Here is a 21,697-nt window from a genome sequence, read left to right on the forward strand (position 1 = left end):
TGAAATATAATCTCTCTGATCATAAACAGTATGCTTGGATGGATATCTACATTTGAAATGTTTTATTAACCACATCTTACAGTGTGATGAAACAGATCTGGATGGGATGAGTAAGCAAAGTCAAAGGTCAAAGGTTACTCACTGTCCGGCCTGCCAGAGAGAGCAGTGTTTGGCTCAGGCCTCAGACATGCAGCATCCAGGGGATCCCAGTCCTTGTTGGCTGTAGGACAAAACGGTAACGTTTGAGATGAGATGTTATACTGTCCCAATGTTAAAAAAGGATTTGACGTTAATCAAAGAGCTGCTTTAAGTTATATTGGATATATTTACCATTATTTTGATTGGTGGACTACAATTGTCCGCTTTGTTAACCCTTTTCAATCTTTTTTGGCAACATATCGATGCAAAATTAGTATGTTAATGAGGTTCCCCAAAATATACAAATTAGGACTGGTCTCTGGATTTATTCCATATTAGAGTTTTACGGTAATTACCAGCTTCTGATTTGTTCGTAAAATTCATGTCAAGATCCAAGTCATAATTACAGCTGGGAAAATTGGAAAATTATTTTTTCTTCAAGCTTGTAACTATAAATAAGCACCCGAGAAATGAGATGCCTCAGGAGAGTTGAAGCTCATCGTTCAAGGATACTATGGATTATGGATATATTGCAATTTTAATGGCCACTATTTCTTAAACCTCCGTTGACCAAGTCAATCACATGACATGAATGTGCTATTCATGCATATAACTAGATTCTGGGAACCAACCTTAGAGTTCAAACTCAAACTGATTTAATACTCAGCTGCCCTGGTTGACTGTGAGCTCTTTAGTGAAAACAGCTAGTGACTGAAAACTTTCCGCCATTATCCCGACATAGCCTTGAGCTCTGGTAGAACATACAATGACCTGCATTGATTAACAGTGTTTAAAGGTGCAATGACAATTTAGGCGACTCACCAGTATGCTCAGCGCTCCTCTCTGCTCCTCTCTCTCTCTCCTTCCTCTCTCTCTCTCTCTTAGTAAAATAAAAGCAGTGGGAACTTGACAGGTTTTTCTGGTACGAGGCCTCGTGACTTGTGTTATTTGACATTTACATTGTCCTGCAAATACACGGATGGACTCGGGTCAGTGTACATGTTGTATGTTGATCAAGACGGGAGGATCGAAAGAAAGAAAAACATAGCCTACCTTAAACTTGGGCACCTCAGAACATTGAGGTGAACTTCTTGCCAAAACCGGAGATAGCTGGAGGAAAGGAGACATGGAGCAGAGGATAAATACAGAGGGACATCCTCATCAAGATACATTGAAAGGGCTGCATTCAGGGCCGCCGCTCCCTATACGCAGAGTACGCAGACTGCGTAGGGCACCAAGTTCCTGGGGGGGCACCCCAAAAAAAAATTTTTTTTTTTTTTTTTTTTTTTTTTTTAATTAAAAAGGAAAAAGAGATGGTCCGGGGGCCCCCCAAAATAGTTTATTTTTTTTTAAAGTTCATGATAATCATTACATTACAAAACATATATAAATTAGTTATGAACAGGCCCATCGTTGTTTTTTCTTAATTGTGTAACCTATCCAGGGGTGGATTACTGCACAGGCACACCGGGCACAGGCCCAGGGGCCCAAGGGCTCAGGGGGGCCCTTAGCCAGAGATACTGATAGTAACTTTTCATGTTCCATAGTCAAAGAGCTCAGTCACTGATGTCAATAACAGGGTCCAAAAAGGAATAGCCTAAATATAAATACTAAGATAGAAATCATCATGGGCCCCTCAACTAGTAGGGGAGAAATACAAAAGCAAGCTAAAAACAACAGCATTAGTAGCTCTGTCTAAGGGGGTTGAAGGCCCCCTCACACATACACAAATAAACTTTATATGTGTGAATTCTAAATTGTTCATATCCACCCTTTATCTGTTGAAATGGGCCCCTCCATCATAGAACATGGGTCTGCAGACCAATCTACTGTTTTTACAGTTGCAGAGTAAAGAGTGCTACCTGTTTAAGAAAAATCTGAAAAATAATGTTCCTTCTGCATCTCAGGATTTGAAATCTCTCTAGTCTCTAAAATGTCCTCACAAAGTGCACCAGATTGATGCATTTTACTTTAAAAAGGTAAAAAAAATTCCACCCACCCCCCAACAAGGTACAGGGTCCCTCCAACAATACCCCAAAATCCTGTGGGAAACACTGACTTCCTTAATATGTTTTTCCATTAATTGTATGTATCCGTGTAGAAAATTCAGTGTACCTGACTGGATAGGGACAAGTGGGGGGCCCTTTAAGTGTAAGCCCAGGGGCCCATTATCTCATAATCAGTCTATGATCCTATCACTCAATTCCTTTGCAAAGGCAGTTTTTTCACAAGTTAAGCTGTTCTTTCTGTTAGTAAATGCTGGCAAATGTGCCAAAAAGCAGTCGCAGAGATCTTGCAAGGGCAAAAAAATTCCGCTCGCGCCCTGCGGACGCGAGCTTCTGGGTGTTTTTTTTTGGGGGGGGGGCATCACTGACAATTTCTGCTTAGGGCACCCAAAAGCGTAGCAGCGGCCCTGGCTGCATTCCTAATAATAGTGTGCACTGGTAAGGACATATTACATTGTAGGATGAAGGCGTGTCATATTCTCAGTTTGGTTGATGAATTAATATTAATATGGTTGCTTTCCAATATGAATGGTTATTACATGGACGTGGCAGTTTTTTTTGTGTTTCTTTGTTGTCGTCTCTGGTCTCTTTGTACTTGGTATTTATTCTAAGGTTTTCGCTTTTCTTGTAGTTATTGAGCCTCAAAGTCACTGCATGGCTTTGTGGGTATTCTGTCATTTGTCTTGTCTGTGTTGTCCTCTTGTGTGTCTTTGTGGACACGTATTGGCTCTTTAGGGGCATTTCAAGTCTCTTTATAGTTGTTTTGCTTCTCTCTGTAGTCATTTTGCATCTCTTTGTGGTTACTTTGTTGTTATTAAGTATCTTTGGGATCCTTTAGTAGCCTGGTGAGACCAGCCTTTCTCTCCCACTGATCAGTGTGGACATTCACTACCTTAGCGGGGAGGAGACTGGTTGAAAAAATCGGCAAAAGTCGTTCACATCCGAAAACAAAGCTATCATTTTAGAAAACTACTGTGATAGCAATGTTATTTAACCACAGTGAAACGCAGACACATATTTCAACACGCTGATCAGGCTAAAACTTTTGTATCTCTTCATGATAATTCTCGCACCTCTGGAATGATTCTGCTGTTTTACATTTAGGTGCAGTCATTGGGCATCATTTTTATTGTTTAGAGTCTCTTTGTAGCTGTTTGATTGACTTTCCAACAAAGAATATTAACACTTCAAATAGAATCCACAGGACCCATACAGGCCTGTGCTAGATAGTGCAGTCCAGTAATCCATCCATTAGTTATCATTGAGGGAAAGTAATGATGTACGGTAACTATCTAGTTGGAGATCAATTAGACCACGGACATAGTGATGTTTAATATTAATAGATGACACCTTTTTGGACATGACTTCTGTCTTCCATGGCCTAATTGGTTTAAAATGTGCTGTTATGAAGTGATTTATTCATCCTACCATCTCCCAGTTTTCCGGCCTGCTCGGCGGCTGCTCCAGGCAGGATCTTGGACATGATGCTGTCTCCCTCCATGCCGGGCTGGCCTGCTGCTGCACTGCCAATACCTCCAGGTCTGGGAGCGGCCTTGGAGCCTGGACAGAAGGAATAGAAACATTGGGAAGTGGATGACAGGAAAGAGAAGTGAGGAAGGAGAGAGGGAAAGAAGAGGAGTATTTGTTGTAGGTCCAATATAAGTTGGCATTGGTGTTTCTTTTCTTTTTCTACGAATACAGGTGCCAGGTACTGACTGCTGTTGTGTCTTTTCATCACACTTTCCAAAAAGCACTTTAAAAATCGAAAGTGTGTGGAATAGAAAACAATGTCTGGTCCTTGCGTCGTGCTAGTTATCCCTGCTGAATTGGTCAGGCCCTGCCAGTCTACTGACTCAGCCACCGGCCTGCAGCCTGTTTCACTTCACATTAGGTCTCCTCCCTGTAGAGACTTGCATGGGCTTCCTGTGTTACAGTTGCCAGATTTTCTTTATGCAGTAGCTGTGATGTTGTGGCCCTCAGTCATAACTTGAGACCTGCCCACTGTCAAACTTTCCAAAAAATTACTTTGGCATTGGACAATTCGGTAAAGCCTTGGATTTTTCTTTCATGCCAGTGTTTAAATAAAAAAATAGATACATCTAAATAAAGATCCTACACACTGTCAGAACTTGATCAATTGTTACACATTAAGCAAGGGACATCTTCACATGAATATCCAATAACATATGCTATAACAGGTTGACTTAATGTATAGTTACACAACTAAAAAACATGTCAAACATTTACTTCAGTTTCGGCTGCAGCTACTAACTATTTTCACTATCGATTATTTTGATGATTACTTATGTAATAATGTATCAACGGATTTCGAAAAATAAACCTATTAAACCAAATATTAACAAAATTCTCATTATGTCTGAAAAAATTAATCCAGCAAATAATAATATATGAATATGTTTCTCTTTTCAAATTGCCGTACAGTAAACTGTACTACTTCCTGCGTCACGATTGACTTTTGTTGCTGGTTATACAAGTGATTTTCAGAATGTTCCAATATGAACATATAGTTGGAAAAGAAATAAGTACCTTTAAGCTTCCCTACCAACCTTAGAAACTGACTGATTGATTCACTCACTATGTGCCTAGGCCCACTAAGGCTGATTTGCTTTCATGACGTCAAGTCAGATCCAGTCAGACAGATTGATTTAGCACAATATCACTTATCTCAAATTTGCCTCAAGGGGATTTATAATGTGTAAACAGCATATCTCTGTCCTTAGGAATTGGTATTAGGAATTTTCCTGATTGAAAAAAGGGAGAAACCCCCATAGAATAGAGGTTTGTGTACAGAATAGACCAACATAATAATACAAAAATTACAGTAAGGGCGAACAGGATGACAGAATTATAGATAAAGCCCTCCCGTGTGTTTCGCATTGTGGGATTATCTGCAGATTAATCTCCGCTCAGATGAAACAGCACATACTGTACCGGTTACATAAGAAAGACACAGCAGTGGACAACAGCTAGCAAGACGTAAAGTAGGAGTAGTGTGAGTCTGTGTGTGTGTGAGTGAGTGTGTGTGTGTGTGTGTGTGTCAGAGTGCATGTGGAGATTATACTGTACCTATGCCTGTTAGTGGAGGCTGGGCGGCTTTAGAGGCCATGACGGGGGCAGCCTTTGCTCCAATGGCTGTTACTGGAGGCGTGTCCATCTTGGCCTTCAGAGAGACAGACACAGACACACAGAGAGAGAGAGAGAGAGAGAGAGAGAGAGAGAGAGAGAGGGAGAGAGAGAGAGAGAGAGAGAGAGAGGGAGAGAGACAGAGGGAGAGAGACAGAGAGTATGAGAAAAATCAAACAGCATGAGTGACCATGGTGGGAAAGTACAAAGCTCATCATTTACTTAAACTAAATCGTAATGAGAGTGTGACAGAGGGATATAAAGAGAGGACAGCAAGAAAAGAGAGAGAGAAGGTATAGAACGTGGGGACAATGACAGAGGAAGCTGCCTCTGTATTGTGACAGCCCACTGGATGACATGAACGATGACTGGCCGCATGACGAGTCTGGACATCGTCAACACAGTCAGCTGACAAACTGCAGAGTTATCTACATTGAGAATTTCATGACGGACAAACAACGGGATTGTCAAGTTAGCTTTTCCCTTTGTCAAGGCAAACATTGTTTAGGAGAAATAATCGGATAGGGTAAGGTTCCTAAGGGTTAAATATTTCATCACTGCAGTTATATTGTCGATCGTAGACAGCTCCCACCCAGTTAGTTAAAACAGTCCATAGACAATTGCTTTATATGAGAACTAGCCTATCATTGATCTTACAAAACATGTTGATACAGTACCACTTAAAAGGACAGTGTGTAATATCTCTAGAGTATTTTGGCGTCATCTTGTGTTAAAAGTTCTAGATTGCAACGCTCCCTTGCTAACCCCTCCCATTCTGAGAATTTACCAAAGCTACGGTGGCCTTCAAAGACAAGAAACGTGTCACTAAAGATGGCATCATACACCAATGCCTCAAGATTTACCACAATATCAAGTGATGAGGTGAAGACGTATGTATTTATTTCTTCTATAGATCTTCTCATTCGTGTTCTAACAGATGCATTTCCGGCGGACATCCACTTTTATGTAAAAATATTACCTTTCCACTGCACATTTAACTAATTTGGCAAGTAGCTGACATAATAGATTGACTATTTTCTTTTCCTCAAAAGTGAACTTTCCTGCCCGAATGTTTGTATTATTCATGATTTATTTGCGTCGCTCTGCTATTGTCATCAGTCACCTTTGCCTTAAAGCACTTGAAATGGCAGAGAGCTGAATAATGGATGGTGTATGAATAAAGTGTGATTGATCTGGTGTGTTTGCCTAAACTCCCAGTAAATATATACAAATGTGTTTTACTGATAGATAATCCCCTTGGTCGCCTGCATCATTGCCTCACCTCACCTCGTCTCTGTCTCAGAGAAGACTGCTTCTGGAAATGTTGCTATGTGCTGAGTCACTGTGGACAGTTTGCTGTGCTTTCTTTCCAGCTCTGCTCCGCCCTCAACTTCTAAGGATTAAACTCCTAGCTTCAGGAAAGATGCAGACCAGAACCCTTTTGTTTTTGCGATATCCATCAATGTAACAGTGCGTACAATCTGAACACAGGAAATATGGCTATGTGTGTGTGCTCTTCTCTGCTTTTTATGATCATATTTGGTGTCTTCTGTTTTGTGTAAAGCTCCTTAATGTCACTCCTGTTTAGAAACACTCCATAACACTGGGCTGATGCCGAATAATCATATAATATTTATATTTCCCCACAGTTTAGCTGCAGCAGAGCAGGGTTGATGCATTATGATGCACCGTGCGTGTGGCATTTCATTATTTTCAGCCCTTTAATCAATGATTTTAATTACCCAATGGGCCCAACACAAGAGTGTAAGTGAATGAGTTCGCAGATTGAATAGTAATCGTATGACAAATTCTATTTGGTGTTTATGGCTTCCCGTCAGAGCTATTCCACAGGGGAGCTTTCAGAATAATTTCCAAGACAAACTCCTGCATAATGTGGCCATATCAGGCCATATGAATGATTTCACTTTGCTCTCCCGCTGATAGAACAACAATGCAGCAATGTGAAAAATCGTGAAAGCCTTTCCAGAGTGGAAAAACATTGTGAATACTTTTAGGGCGGGATATTCATAATGGACACAGTGGCAGTGGATTTGTGAACACATTCATATATTTAATAGAGACACAATGAATTCGGGAAGATAATCATTACACTATATAAATGTTCACGTTAAATGTCATATTACAATTTTAAGACTAATAACAAATAGATTTACATGGATTTATGATGATGGGGTAAACGCCGGGTGGAATAGATTATGCAGGGAGACATTTTGAGGGCCAATGTCTGGAGTGTCTAGCAGACAGTGAATCAGCTGCATTCAGTTATCAGCTGCCTCCGCGGCGTTAATCACAGTGTTAGATAAAGCCCTGCCAACAGAGGCACAGCAGAATATAAATAAAGCATCTGAGCTGGGAGGAGATGGACCAGCTCTTATCTTAAGGGGGCATGGAGGGCTACAGAGGGATATATATATATATATATATATATATATATATATATATATATATATATGGAGTGAAACGATCCTGTGCCTGTCCGTACTGTGTGTATATGCTGTAAAATAATCCCGTGTTAATACACAGTCTAACCCTAGGCTCCTGTAAACGGTATGTAAACAAAGGGTATTTAACCAAAGGGGCCCACACTAGCTAGCAATATGCCCGTTTACAGAACCTAACCTGTGTGTTAACCCCTGATTTTTCAGGTTGGCTAATATGTTGTAAAATTAAATAAAGATTTTAACTGCTTTTTGATTTTTAAAGAGATGCATCGTTATATGTAAGTTAAAAAGTATTTCCTATCCCTCTGCAGTGTCTCGCATTCAGTCTTCCCCTGGCTGTACTCACCATGTTGGCTGGCGCGGCTCCAGGTGGACCTGTCTGCCTGGCCTGCCCCATTGGTCCACCCGCTGGTCCCATCTGGCCCGGTTTGGCCTGGCCTGGCCCCATGCCCATTCCCATGCCCATGCCTTGCCCCTGGACTGGGGGCTGCTGCTGAGCCTGGCCTGGGCCTGTTGTAGCTCCGGGCTGCCCTGGCCTGGCTGCTGATGTCTGGGCTTGTTGTTGGAGCTGGGTCCTCTGTCCTGGAGCCCCATCAGTCTGGGGACCTGGACCAACCTGTCTCCCCGATCCAGTCGGCCCACCGGTGGGGCCCTGATTACGGCCGGAGCCGCTGCCAGACCTAGAGGAGCCTGGATCATGAAGGAAGGGAAGGATGGACACTTTAAACACTTTGTGGCGGCAGTGGCGAAGTGGGTAGGGAGATCGCCTCTGGAGTGCAGGGTCGGAGGTTCGATCCCCCGTTTCCCCGCCACATGTCGAAGTGTCCCTGAGCAAGACACTGAACCCCAAATTGCTCCCGATGGTTCAGAGAGCGCCTTGCATGGCAGCTACTGCTATCGGTGTATGAGTGTGTGTGTGAATGTGGTAAGATATGTAAAGCGCTTTGGGGCTGAGAAAATCGGCTAGAAGGCGCTATATAAGTCAAGTCCATTTACCATTTAAAACAAAATAGAATATCAGCAATATACTGTGAAGCCAGCAGGCCTTTACATGGTGGTAAAATGCAGGGAGCTATTGGCAGCCCTTGGTAATAAGGTGTGCCAAAAGGATTCAGTGGATACAGATGAGCTTCCCATCATCTGGTCCTTATCTTACGTGAACATTTCCTAGATAGTAAACCTTGATGCACAAGCTCCAGTCAATGGGGACATAACTTATCACATCAGATTCATTCTGCTGCCAGAGTTTGCCTCTGAGAAATTACTGGTTTCGTCAAAATAAAACTCTGATCAGCTGATTAAGTTACTGCAGTATATACCGTATTTTACAGTATGGATTTGTATATGTTTAACTGGCATTTAATTTTCTTTTAAGTGGTACACAATTGTAATAGACAGGTGATGATGCAGGAATGAATTAGAGGATGAGATGCAACACATGTATTGTGCACAGAAAAAAGCAGCATCTTATTGAATATAATTGATTGAAAGAGAGCATCAGACGTCTATATACAACACCGGGAATTCAATATTTATATTTCAGACCCAAAGAAGAAATTCACAGTGAAAATATCCAATGATCTCATAATTGCTCTAGTAACAATTTGAGCCTGTACCATATGAAACTTTATGTCCGGGGCATACATTTATGAAATGGCCACTTCATTCATTTTTATTGGTGCATGGCTTTATTTATCCACAGTGACTCAACACATGTCTTTGTTTCTTTCACACTTAATACATGCATGGGAATTACAAATAGGCAGGGTTGACTTGGTCTGAACAATTTTTATTCTCAAGGGCTGCAATGTAATGTAATCCCGGGGATCTAATCAGAGACCTCATGGTTACTTGTCGGCCCTTCTTTCCTCTAGACCATCCTACCATCTTACCATCAGTTTAATTTCAGGAGCAGAGTGGGACAAGAGAGTTCGGTAGACTGGTTATATAATGCATTGAAAATGAGTGCGCGGACAGGTAAGGCCTAGATAAGATTGTGGGGGACGTTGTGATAGGTGATTCTAACAAGAAAATACATTGATTTGTGTGACTCACTATACCAAAGAGGACATGCATTGCCTATAAAGGTAGCATTGTTTGCTGTGCGGATTTTGTTCTTTAAAGTATGAGTTTGTGAACAGTAGCTGCTGTCATGTACATATTGTTTATACATCTCTTTGTTGTCTGCATCAATAATGGTGCTAAAGTGGCATTTGCATCCTCCACAGTGTAAAGTAGTAAGTAATTCAACTTTTTCTTAAGTGAAGTATCCCAGGGCTCTTATCATCTCTGGAAATACGCCAGTCATCAGTTAGTTTCTTTTAAATGAAGACATTTTGGCACCACTCCTACATTTTGGACAGTGTCCAGACTGCCTGCACTGGGCAGAATCTGATTGAGGTCAAATATTGTTCCAGTCATAAAATTGAATGAGTAAATTACTTTTGAATGATGTATCTTTTAATGCTTTTTCAACATATTTCAACTGCCCAAAATACATATTTAATGTACAATATGTTTAATATTATACCAATATGTTTAAAGTAGAAGATAGATGCTAAGTTAAAATGGCATCAATCAACCCTAACCCTAACCCTTACAGAAGAAGGGTTTTGAGTATTATTATTTATTTTTATATGGGTTTTTGGTGTTTCTAACCTTTATTTGATGGTGTGATAGATAGTGCAGAGTTGAAATTGTGGGATAGAGAGGAGGGGGGATGACATGCAGAAAAGGATCCAAGCTGGAGTTGTACACAGGATTGCTGAGACAAGGACTTAGCCTTCAATGGAATGCACTCTAACCAGTGTGCCACCAGAGTGCCCCATAAGGTTAAACTTCTACACTGAAAGTGCCAATGTAATGCTATTAATCAGTAGTTGATATACAATGCTATTCTATGCCAGGTGTAAAGGTGCCCTGTATGTACCTGGTGGTTGGCCCTGCATGTCCCCTGGCTGGGACTTGCTGCGGGAGGAGCGGTGTTGGTCTCCCTGTCTAGAGGAACGCTGGCCGTGATGGTGGCCGGACGGATCCCGGGAGTAATCTGAAGAGTTGTAGCCCCCGGACCGTGACTCGCCACGCCTTCCTGTAGACGAGGACCGCCCTGATGGCTCATGACGCATGGATGGGTCTTTAGGGTTTCCCTTGGAGGACCTTGAGGACCTCTGTTCATCTGGATGGCGTGACGAGGTGGAATGTCGGCCAGTGCTGCCATGGTGCCGCTGGTCACGGGATGTAGAAGAGTGTCGCCCTCCATGGCCGTACTCGTCCTGGGGCCACAGGTCTTCCTCGGGAGGCTCGTCGTAGTCGTGGTAGGTGTGTTTGACAGCGTGTCGGCTCCTCCCCGTTGAGTGGCCGCCGCTGCCGCCGCCGTAGTGTCGAGAACTGGAGCGTGGCTTCTCGAACCAATCCGTTTCTTCTTGGCCCAGATGGTAGGCTTTGGAAACCGAGAGCAGATCACAGTCAATCTCCATGTCGTTCGGAGACAGCGGCATGCAGGCTGAGAGAAGGAAGAAGGCAGGAAAAGGACCAACCACATGCAAAATAAAAGAATAGGAGGGAGAAGGTACAAAAAGAAAGACAAAAAAATAAAAATTGTTTTACATCCATGCAGATAATACACTTCACGTCACCTTCACATATTACAAGACAATATAGACTGAAATATTTAGAAAACACTGCAAAACTCTCCTCTTTGGCAGCCATTTTTGTGCTCACAAAATTAAGCTTAAAAAAATAAAGCCAAAGGTATGGAAGAAAATATAAACTACCTAGACAAAAATAAAGTAATAATGATAATTTGAAATCATTCTAAAGTCTTGATGCTATGAGTATGGCTTAATTTTTTTAGTGAGACAAAAAAAACTGTCTGTTTTTTAATATGGTTCGAATACAGATCTTGTTGTGAGGGGCTGTTTTGCAGTGTATAGAGCATTCATAAATTAAAACACATTCAAACAAAACATCAATGCCAAAGACATAATGAAAGATAGAACCCTGTAAAGAAAAACAACGCATCTGTGACGTGCAAAGAAGACCTTTCAAGTGTATCAGAGTGTAGAACACGAAGAAAACGACCACGTCGAAGGACCATGCGAGTATCGGACAGACAGACGACTGGACGAACAGGCGGAAGAACGGACAGGCAGGCAGACAGACAGACAGTCCACTGATAAGAGATCTCCAACTGACTCTCAGGAAGAAGAAACATCAGCATGCAACAGCTCTCTGTCTATCTTTTTCTTTCTCATTGCTAAGCCTAGCCTATGGGTGGGTGGGGGACGTTTAGATAAACGGTGGGGGCAGTAGTAGGTGAGACTGAGTGGGCATTCAGCTCCCACAATTACCTTCGCTGTCTGACACAGCGCAATGATAATCGTCTATAATGTATGTATCATCCGATTTGTAGACATGCGTCCGGGGAGGGTCCCGAATATGGTCTTGCACATCTGGAAGCGAGTGGCTGGAACCATACTGGCCATAATAATAACATCTACTGCTGCGACTGTCGTATGGGTCGGGACCTAAGCTCGACGATCGCCCAGAACCCATGAACCTCCCCAGGGGACTAAGTTGGCTCTCCTCTTCAGAGAACTGTCGGGTTGGGTGGCGCCCCCGGCTATAGCCGGATTGGTAGGAGCGATCGTCCCTCTCATAGGATCGGCTGCGATACCCAGAGTAGTCCTTGGACGAGATCTTGTCCATGCCATAGCCAGTGGAGCGGGAGCGGCCGGTGGAGGTGTAATATATCCGATCGTCCTCCTCCACCTTTGAACCGTAGTAACGACTACCTTGACCGGTGCCACTGCCGGCGCCGTAAGTATTCCTCGTAAAGCCGTAATCCTCGAGCAGCTGGCGCCCTCGGATGTGAGAAGAGGGGTAAGCCCCAACGGTGGCAGAAGAGTAGGAGGCCAGGTCTGCCTCCACATCTCGTGCCTCCTCAATGGGGGAAAACTTGGAGATTTTTTGCTCCATGCTTCCCAGTTTTCTGTGCTTGCTGCGCTTGGTGGACATGACAGCGGGAGCCTGAAGGCTTCTGGATGATGGTGAAGGTTTCTGTACCCCGGGACGGTTGGCATATTTGTGGTCGAAGTCATAGTAATAGGGGGATCCCCCACCCATGCTAGTAGTGCTCACGCTGCTGCTGCTGCCCCCTAGAGGTCCGTGCCTGAAGCTGCTCTTACCCCTGCCGTGGTGGTCGTACAGCTCTTCCTGCATCGCTGCTTCCTCTTCGGGTGCCCTGCCGTACGAGGAGCTGCCAGTTCCTCCACGCGTCGTGCTGCCAATGGTGCTGCTGTGGCCGTGGAGGTCGCCCGGGTAACGCCCACTGCCGCCATGATGCATCATGTCCCCTGTCATCGTGCCCAGCCCGTCTTTTGCCGTCAGCTCACTTACGTCGTCAATCATCATGTAGTTCCTTGGGATGTTTTGCTCTAAGCCAGGTGCCCCATACATCCCATCAGCAGTGTTGTAGGTGGAGGGAGTGTCTACAGTATGCCCATAGGCATTGGACACTGTAGAAGTATACTGTCCATAAGAGCTGGCTGTGGTAGTGGTGTAGCCATACGTATTAGCAGTGGTTGTGGTGTACTGTCCATATGAACTAGCTGGGGCTGAAGTATACTGGCCATAGGTGCTTGGAGGCATGGTAGAGTAACCACCATAGCTGCTGGACACTGGTGCCGAGCCATAGGGCCCATAGGAACTGGCCATGGTTGTTGATCCAGTGTACTGACCATAAGATTGGGGTGCACCGGGATAAGTAGCGTCCTGGGCCGTGGTGGTGACCACAACTGTAGGGTTGCTGATCGTCTCGTAGTTGGTAGGCATCTTGTGCTCCAGATCGGCTAGTGAAGTTTGCCTTGGTCTTCCAGGATGGACTGTCAGGATATCAGCTTGGGGCTGCCCAGGGTATGGGGTGGCTTGGCTGGGGTAGGAGGAAACAGCGCTGGGATAAGGTGAGCTGTGGGTGGGGTATGGGGGCTGACCGGGTTGTGCTGGCCCAAAACCTGTGTGCCCTGGCTGGGGCTGGGGCTGAGGTGCAGCTGGTAATCCCATGTCTGTCTGGGGGTATGGGGGGTTAGTTTGTGGGTAGGTGTGGGAAGGGTAGGTTTGAGACTGGTAAGAAGGTCCTGAAGGGGGGACATGGCTCTGGAGGGGGGTGGGCTGCGGCAGTGCCTGGGACTGAGACACTGTCGGATAGGGAGGCTGGTTGAATGTTGCGGACTGGTATGGCAGACTTGATTGCTGGGTTGGTGCTGCCGGTTGGCTCTGGGGGTACTGACAGGAGAGGAAGGACGAGGTCGGTGGGTACTGGGCAGCTGTATTAAGTTCGCTACTGAAATGGCTGAGAGGGGCAGTACTTGGCCTTGAGGACAGCAGTCCATTGGCATCATGTGATACAGCTGCAGCTGCTAAACGTAGGTTATTCAATTCACTATCAGACATGTAGTCCCTAGTGTCCCCCATACACCGTAAGTAGGCAATATCCCTCCTCTCCCTCTCCTTGACCAGTGTCTCTTTCCTTTGATGGATCCCCATTTCTAAGTATCTCAGTTTAGCGTCAATCTCTTTCTCTTCATCCTCCAGTTCCTGTTGCTGCTTCCTCAGCTTGGTGGACTCTTGCTCCACGGCCTTCAGCTCGTGGGTGAGATCTTTGAGGAGGCTGGCTTTGGCAGCCAGGCCAGACCTGGAGCTAGGCTTGTGGCTGGGCACGGAGGGCAGGTAGACCTGTTGGAGGGCGGGCGCCATCATGGGCATATGAGCCGATTGGGAAGTCTCGTCCGGAGGAGGGCTGGGCAAGGTCCGCTTGACCTTGCGGAGCAGTGAGCTCTGCTGTAGGGCCGCAAGCTGGAGAGAGAGAGAGAGAGAGAGAGAAAAAAAGGACAGGGAAGGATGGGAGAGCAGGAGAATTTGTGGGTGACAAAGACACATGGAAAGAAAGGCAACAGAAAAACACGGGTGTGTAGAGAGCGGTCAATAGGAATAGGGAATAGGACCATATGCAAGTTGAATGGGAAGGAGATGGAACATTTTTGGTAATCAAATGTGTATGTGAGATGGACAGAGGAGGACAGATGAATAAGGAAAGAGACAGGATTTACAGAGTAAATTAAGAGGAAATAAAAGGAAAAAAGAAGAAAGGCGATTCATGAAAAGGGTTAATGGTGGAAGGCGAAAGTTAAATGAGTTGGGACGACAGACGATGTGCATTACATATGATTTGAACAGGAGGGGGGAAAACTCAAAAAGGGAATAACAACAAGGGACCAGAAGAAGTGGTAGAAGGACAAAGGAGACACATATAGACACAGAGACAAGGACAACAGGAAACAAGAGTGGAGCTCGTGTTAGAGGAAATACACAAACATTCAAATTAGTATTATTAACCATTAATCAATCCACTACATCTAATGCAGACAACTTCAACCAATTGGAAACTTTTTGTTGGGTCGTTCCTATAAGGATTTTTCGGATTGAAATAGGTTTAAAACAAACACAACTGTCTGCTCTTTATTATGAAATACTGAGTGTGCTTTTCTTTATTTACATTTTGCATACAATATTGACTTATATATACAATCTATTTATTTTTAAGGCTGTGTTGACTGCAGTCTAACACGTATAAGAAAAGGTTATTCGTGGTCCGCTCATGAATCTCGTTGCTGTTACTTTGAATCATGGAATGACAAAATAATTGTGATGTAGGACAATTGTATGAAGAGAAAAACTTCACTTTGGAAATAATGGAAATTAACCACCTTACAACTGTCAAGCAATTAATCTTCCTTCATTTACGGATTGGGAGTCTGGCAGAATGGCTAGTGTATAGTTAAGGCTATTGAGTTGGTATGGACCAACCCCATTAAGGGAATGTGCAGCTCTGGACACAAACTGGGCTTCTAGGCAAAGTGCACACAATAAAGCAGAGGTTGTTTTGGACATGTTCCATACATTTTCTGACAGCCTCATATTTGTTCCCAGACAAAGCCTACTGCACCATGGGTTCCAATGTATACCTCAAGAAAAACAAAAAGAGCAGAAGACAATAATTTGAATGTATTTGACTATAACGTTGGGTGTATATTTTGACTGCACAATATTGAAATAATAACATACTGTGGGCTTTAAGTGTGGGATGACTATTCTCCTCAGACCCAGCCAAGCAATTATATCATGTTCAGATGAGTCAATGTTTTCCATGTGGCCAATCAATATCATGAATGACATGAACATTGAAGTCAATTGGTTCAACTCCTTTTTTTGTTATTCTTCCACCAAAAACATTAGCAGCATTTAGAATTTTTAAATAGATCACAAAGTGTGTCATGTGGTGTTTTTCATTTCAATCTGTGTGGGGGTGGCAACGTAAAAAAAAATCCCTGTGGAGACTTATTAGTCATTTAATCCTAGCAAGTGGGCAGTGCAAGCATACTCCCAACACCTCAAAAGATTAGGAGCGAAAATACTGTACAGTGCAACAAATATCTAAATGAGAAAGGGACTGTTGTTCACAAACATTGCATAACTACTATGCCTGATGAGGGAAGGTGGACACGTCAAAAGAAAATAAATACGAAAAAAGGTTTTCATTGTGAATGGACGTTAGCCACTGGGAAAGAGGTGAATTACTCTTGAAAAGAAAAAACGTTTCAAGTAAACCACTACGCCATTATACAGAGATGATGTGATGTTTATGTTTTGATCACTTAGTCTACAATCTTCAATGAACTATATCACTAAGGTTTCCGTAGTGCACCTTTGTTCGTCATATGCTGCCTCCTGCAGCCTCCTAACCAGGCACGGCCCTTCACTACTACTTGGACTATTTTCAGCATGGGAGAACATGTTGCATATAAGTACATCTGCACATTATCTGGATCAGATTGTCTGGATATTGTTCGGTGTTCATGTGTGAAAGGTGTATTACAGAAACAGTCTAACGCAGTCTTCCAACGTTTTGATTGATTAGTTACCAAACGTTCTGTTAGCAACCTGTCCCGAAGAAGTAAGGCTTGCTGAGATAGCTTAATCAGAAAGTTTACCATCTTTTGACCGTATGAAAAAAATATATATAGGCTACAGTATATATGATACTTCAATTGTCTTTTGATTTCTTTGTTTTCTTAGGCAGCTTTTTATATTACTAGAATTTGTTTTACTTATTTAATCGTCAACCAGTTAATGTTTTATATTACATACATTTCCCCACAGCTGAAATTCCAGCCGAGACAGTATCAAGAGTGTAGTTTTTAGTTGAAACAATGTGCTTTTTAACTGAAAATGATCCAACACTTGATCGAAATTGTAATCGGGACATTTGACCACTGTTTTGCCATCTGTTTTCATGAAAGACACATTGCAAGTTCAACAAAAATAAACCTTTACTCTGTCACATCATGTTGACTTTAAAACGTGCTGCCCTTATCTACACCGTTTAGATATCTTATCTAGACTGTGCCTTGAATCATGTTCAGTTGCTTTGTTCTCTATAATTCTACATTTATCTTTCATTGTCAGTCAGAGTGGTTTAAAGGACTTTACCTGGCTCTGGAGTGCCTGTTGTTGATAGAGGTTCAGTCTGGCCTTGGTGTGCTCGTCTGAGGTGGGGCTGAGGGGCTTGGGGTCTGACATTGACCTCTGGGTGTTCTTCATGGGTCTGGGAACAGAGGGGTTTCGCTGCAGAGACTCGGCCGTGTATGACTTCTGCTGAGGCGTGACGTGGGCCTTGTTCAGCCTCTCGTTGGACAGAGAATTCTCCAGCAGGCGGTGAGGGGACACCGGGGAGACCGGAGAGTAGAGGACCTGTGGGGATTTGGCAGTTCCATGCTGCTGCCTCATGACGCTGGAGACGGACTCGTTGTGGAGGTGGTTGTGAGGCTGGTAGTTGATGTCGAGTGGGTCGGGGCGGCGTCGCTCAAACTTGGCTGCGTTAGCCGCATTGTGCTGCTGCTGCTGCTGCTGGTGGTGGCGCTGCTGGCTCAGGAGATCAGCAGAACTGGACTGTTGCGTTCCGGTACTGGCAGAGGAAGAATATGGACTGACCGTGGTCGGTACGCTGAGCTGGGGTGCCACGACACCTTGCGACTGGGCTTCAACGTCAGTCTGGCATGCAAGAGATTGACCTTTCTGGGTCCGCTCTGGTCCGGAGATGTAGTGCACGATCTCTACCTTATTGGGGTCAGGTACTGTCACGTGGATGGCTGGAGAGACTCTTCCCAGGTGCTCCACCTCTGTCTGGCAAGACATTTCCCTGATGGTCTGGGTGGCCATACAGGAGGATACCATCTTGGGAGCGTCAGTCTTGGTGTCAGTGGCTGCGGAGGAGGTGGAGACGGCAGCGTTACTGCCACTGGCGACAGACTCAGAGTGACGGGAGAAGCGGGAACGTCTTCGGCGGACCGGCTGGCCCATCTCAGCCTTGTCTTCATCGTCATCTGTTTGGACAGAGCAGTCCACACTGCGGCCCCTCCTTCTGGGACGATGACGATTCATGTACCTGGTGATTGGGGAGAGGAGAGGAAGAACACATCAAACAAAAAAACAATGTATACAAGGGCATGAAAATGACATACATTTTTGAACATACCAATACAGTATTTTTCAGGTACCTGCAATTACCAATATGTATGACAATAAGGAACACTGTTAAATACATTTGATAAGAATTAGCTTAATGAGTAATTATGAGTATACAGTAAAGGTAGTTATGGTATTACCTGATAACCCTATATCATAAACTGCTAACGTTGGAACATATAGTCCGACAACAACTCAGTCTGAGTTTAAAAAATCACAGATACTGAATGTAGAACTACCTGTATTTGTTGCACAATGCTCGTTGTCTTTGAAACTCTCAGAAATTTGACATCCGTATTCCTCCCTGGAATTGTTCATGAATTATTCATAAAGCATGCATCTACATCTCAGCTATTGTCTTGTTTTTGAATCATAGAAAGGATGACTGTCAACTTGCCTTATTAACACATGCACACACATTTACATTGCTCATCTGCATCTACACCAACATAAAACTACACCTAATAAACAGACTTATCTACTATATGTATCTGTCCACTCATAGGGCTTTCACACTGACACAGTTATGGTTCCGCTCTGGAGTTTGAGAACCATGTTGCTTTCTGGGGAACCGGCCTGTGTTCATACCAGTTTAAGTGGAACCAAAGTTTGACCACCCTATGTCATGGTATTGTGCTTTTTTGTGCTGCTCTCTCACTTCTCCAAGAAGTTGGTTTGTGCCCAAATCACCACCAAGCATTAAGCCGCATTGTAGCTGCCTTTGTCTCCTTCTTCTTCTTGTCTTCACAGCTTAGACACACACCTTGATGACTTTACAGTCCTCAAGAAAAACAAATCCTTTTTTGGTTCCAGCAGAGAACCAACTTTTCAGGTTCAGAAACAATTTATTTTAGCTGTGAACACGCCATCCAGTTCAAAATTTGGTTCTGGAACCGCAGCCGGCACAAAGCGTTGCCTGTGTGAAAGCCCTTTCACTGACTCCATCCATCCAACACAAACATCTTTACCTGTCCTCCCCATCTTCATCATCTGTCTGTACACAGCTGTCCACGATTCTGCGGGGGGAGCCGTAAAACGCCACACCGTCTCCGTCCATACTGTCTCTGCTCAGTCTGGTCATGGAACTGTGTTTCCTCATGTTGCTCCTGGTCTCCGTGTGCTCCTCGTGGCTCCTCAGGCACATCTCTGACGAGGAGTTGGGGAGCGAACGAGAGTTTGTCTGAGAGTCGTTGTAGGGGTGCAGGGGCTGTCCGTTTGCATCCAGCTGGAAGAAGAAGAATTAGGAAAAAATGGCTTTGTAATTGCTCAAGAAATCAAGTCAGTTAACAGCTGATCATTTTATTGAGCACATTCGAATGACTTTGTCCACAAATGGTCATATGACATAAAAGGTTTACAGGCACAATTTCCCTGACAGCCCATTATTTCTAAATGGTCAGAGCGTTTAGCTTAATGGACCCTTTTAGATAAATACAACTTTAGAAAATACAGAATATGGAAGGAAAATAATTATCAGGTAGTAAATAACACAAAAAGGATAGGTAGGCATACAGTATGTCTGGCAGATAAAGACTTCCTCCAAGGCTAAGTCCATGCTGGGTGTCGAGCATGTTTTTGCATCTGTACTTGTGTGTTTGTACTTAATGTTCTGTCTTTCTGTAACTTTATGTTGTACTGTTGTAGGCTAACAGCACTCTCTTGAGAATGAGACCTTGTGTCTCAATGAAATTACCTGAAAATTAAAGGTTAAACATAATGTGTCGGGAAAGTCTGAAATTGGGATCTTCTAGCAGCATGCTTATTCAGTATTTTCCTACTGTCTATGCCCTAACAAATTCTGCCACTGTTGCCCAAGAGCCGAGGCTTTCAAAGCATGTCACATCCCTTGTAAGCCATCTACTCCTCCTCACTCCCCTCACCTGTACGCTCTGTGATGCAGCAGCGGTTTTCTGCCTCTTCTGCTCCACAAGCTGCTGCTGGAGCTGATGCTGTAGAGACTGGATCTGGTCTAGCTGGGACTTCTGCTGAGCCAGCTGTTCCCTCTGGAGAACAAGTTGCTTCTCACGCTCATTTTGCTGCTGCTGTAAAACCTAGAAAATGTCAGTGGGAAGGGGACAGGAAACAAAAACATGCCGGCAATAACAGAAAGAGAACCAAAGAGAATAGTGTGAAGAATCGTAGCACAAGACATATGGGAGAGTGGAGGGATCGGAAAGGAGAAAAAATAACCGAATAGGAAAAATATATGGCGGACAAAAAGACAGAATATAAAGGGAAATGAAGTGATAGAGAGAAACAGTAGAGACAGAAGACAACAAGGTTTTTGATTTTTGGCACATCTGGTTGTAAAACAAACTTATCAATTATCATGATGCATCCAAATCACAAGACTCCTGAAACTGCATGTAGCATGGACTTGTTTTCTTGTGCTGATGGATTAGTTTTGACATTGGTTCCAAGTTAGTCAGACTTCTAAATATTGCAAAAACCAAGAATGGAAGCGCAACATAAATGAAGTGCAGCGTGTACTGGTAATTGCTGTTGCCAGTCATACAATGCTCATAAGAAAACAATTGAATGCTTTTTTTAGTATTGCATAAATGACAGGCCGGCGCAAATAAGGGGGTAAGGTTTTTGCTTGTGCTGTAGGTTATGGGATGCATATTAAACATTCCATCTCTAGTTCATTGTCATTAAGGACGGCTTCCACACCTGTTTAACAGAGTTTACTTGAAAGAGTTTCAACTGCTTGTTCTATCAAAAAAGAAGAAAATTGTCACGTTAGCCCTTCTGTTAATTGTTAGCAAATCTTCACAAGGAAAAGCAAGATATTTAAATGTGTACTTGCTATTGAGTATTAAAAGTAAACAACATAATGGGATCCATTGTTTTGTTTCCCTATAAATCAGACCAACAAATGGAACATGAAACTACCTTAGAAACGAAATCTGACCATCACCAGTTTCTATCACAAATACATACTACAAGCATGTTTGTGCACATATCGGACTATATAACAAGATTTTTGTATTGCATGCAACCCATTAATCATTACACGAAATAACAATTTCTCTAACAATGACAAAATGTTGACACCACCGGCTTAAGGGATATAGAACTGGTCCCTCTAGTTAAACAATCTTCAATAAAACAATCAGTTGTTTACATGTAGTTTTTTGAAGACATGTATTGAAATACATGCATATACATACTGTATACCGTACATATAATTTGTTGATATTTCAGACTATTTGGGGGAACTATGTTCTTTCTCTTTAAGATCAAGTCAATTAACTGGTTGAACATCAATTTTGAGAAAACAAACATTTAAATAATAGCTATAAAAGGACAGAAAATATACACCACAACACCACAAGAAACACCACCACAAAAACAACAGAATAA

The 21,697-nt window shown here is 43.3% G+C and overlaps 1 protein-coding gene across 1 annotated transcript in view; it reads right to left on the bottom strand.

The window, feature by feature from the left end:
- Positions 1–1,207: 1,207 nt before the first annotated feature.
- The window catches only part of bsna (bassoon presynaptic cytomatrix protein a), a gene marked incomplete at both ends in the record, with an annotated part of 133,667 nt that continues 113,177 nt past the window's right edge, over positions 1,208–21,697 (bottom strand). Inside the window, 9 exons of the mRNA XM_080030867.1 lie at positions 1,208–1,248; positions 3,573–3,704; positions 5,232–5,325; positions 8,097–8,440; positions 10,680–11,189; positions 12,100–14,602; positions 17,297–18,251; positions 19,300–19,556; positions 20,218–20,382. Of these exons, the coding sequence (XP_079886993.1) occupies positions 1,208–1,248; positions 3,573–3,704; positions 5,232–5,325; positions 8,097–8,440; positions 10,680–11,189; positions 12,100–14,602; positions 17,297–18,251; positions 19,300–19,556; positions 20,218–20,382 (5,001 nt within the window). The remainder of the gene's footprint in view (positions 1,249–3,572; positions 3,705–5,231; positions 5,326–8,096; positions 8,441–10,679; positions 11,190–12,099; positions 14,603–17,296; positions 18,252–19,299; positions 19,557–20,217; positions 20,383–21,697) is intronic.

The sequence above is a fragment of the Ammodytes marinus genome (genome assembly GCF_949987685.1).
Source record: "Ammodytes marinus genome assembly, chromosome: 7".
NCBI lineage: Eukaryota > Metazoa > Chordata > Actinopteri > Uranoscopiformes > Ammodytidae > Ammodytes > Ammodytes marinus.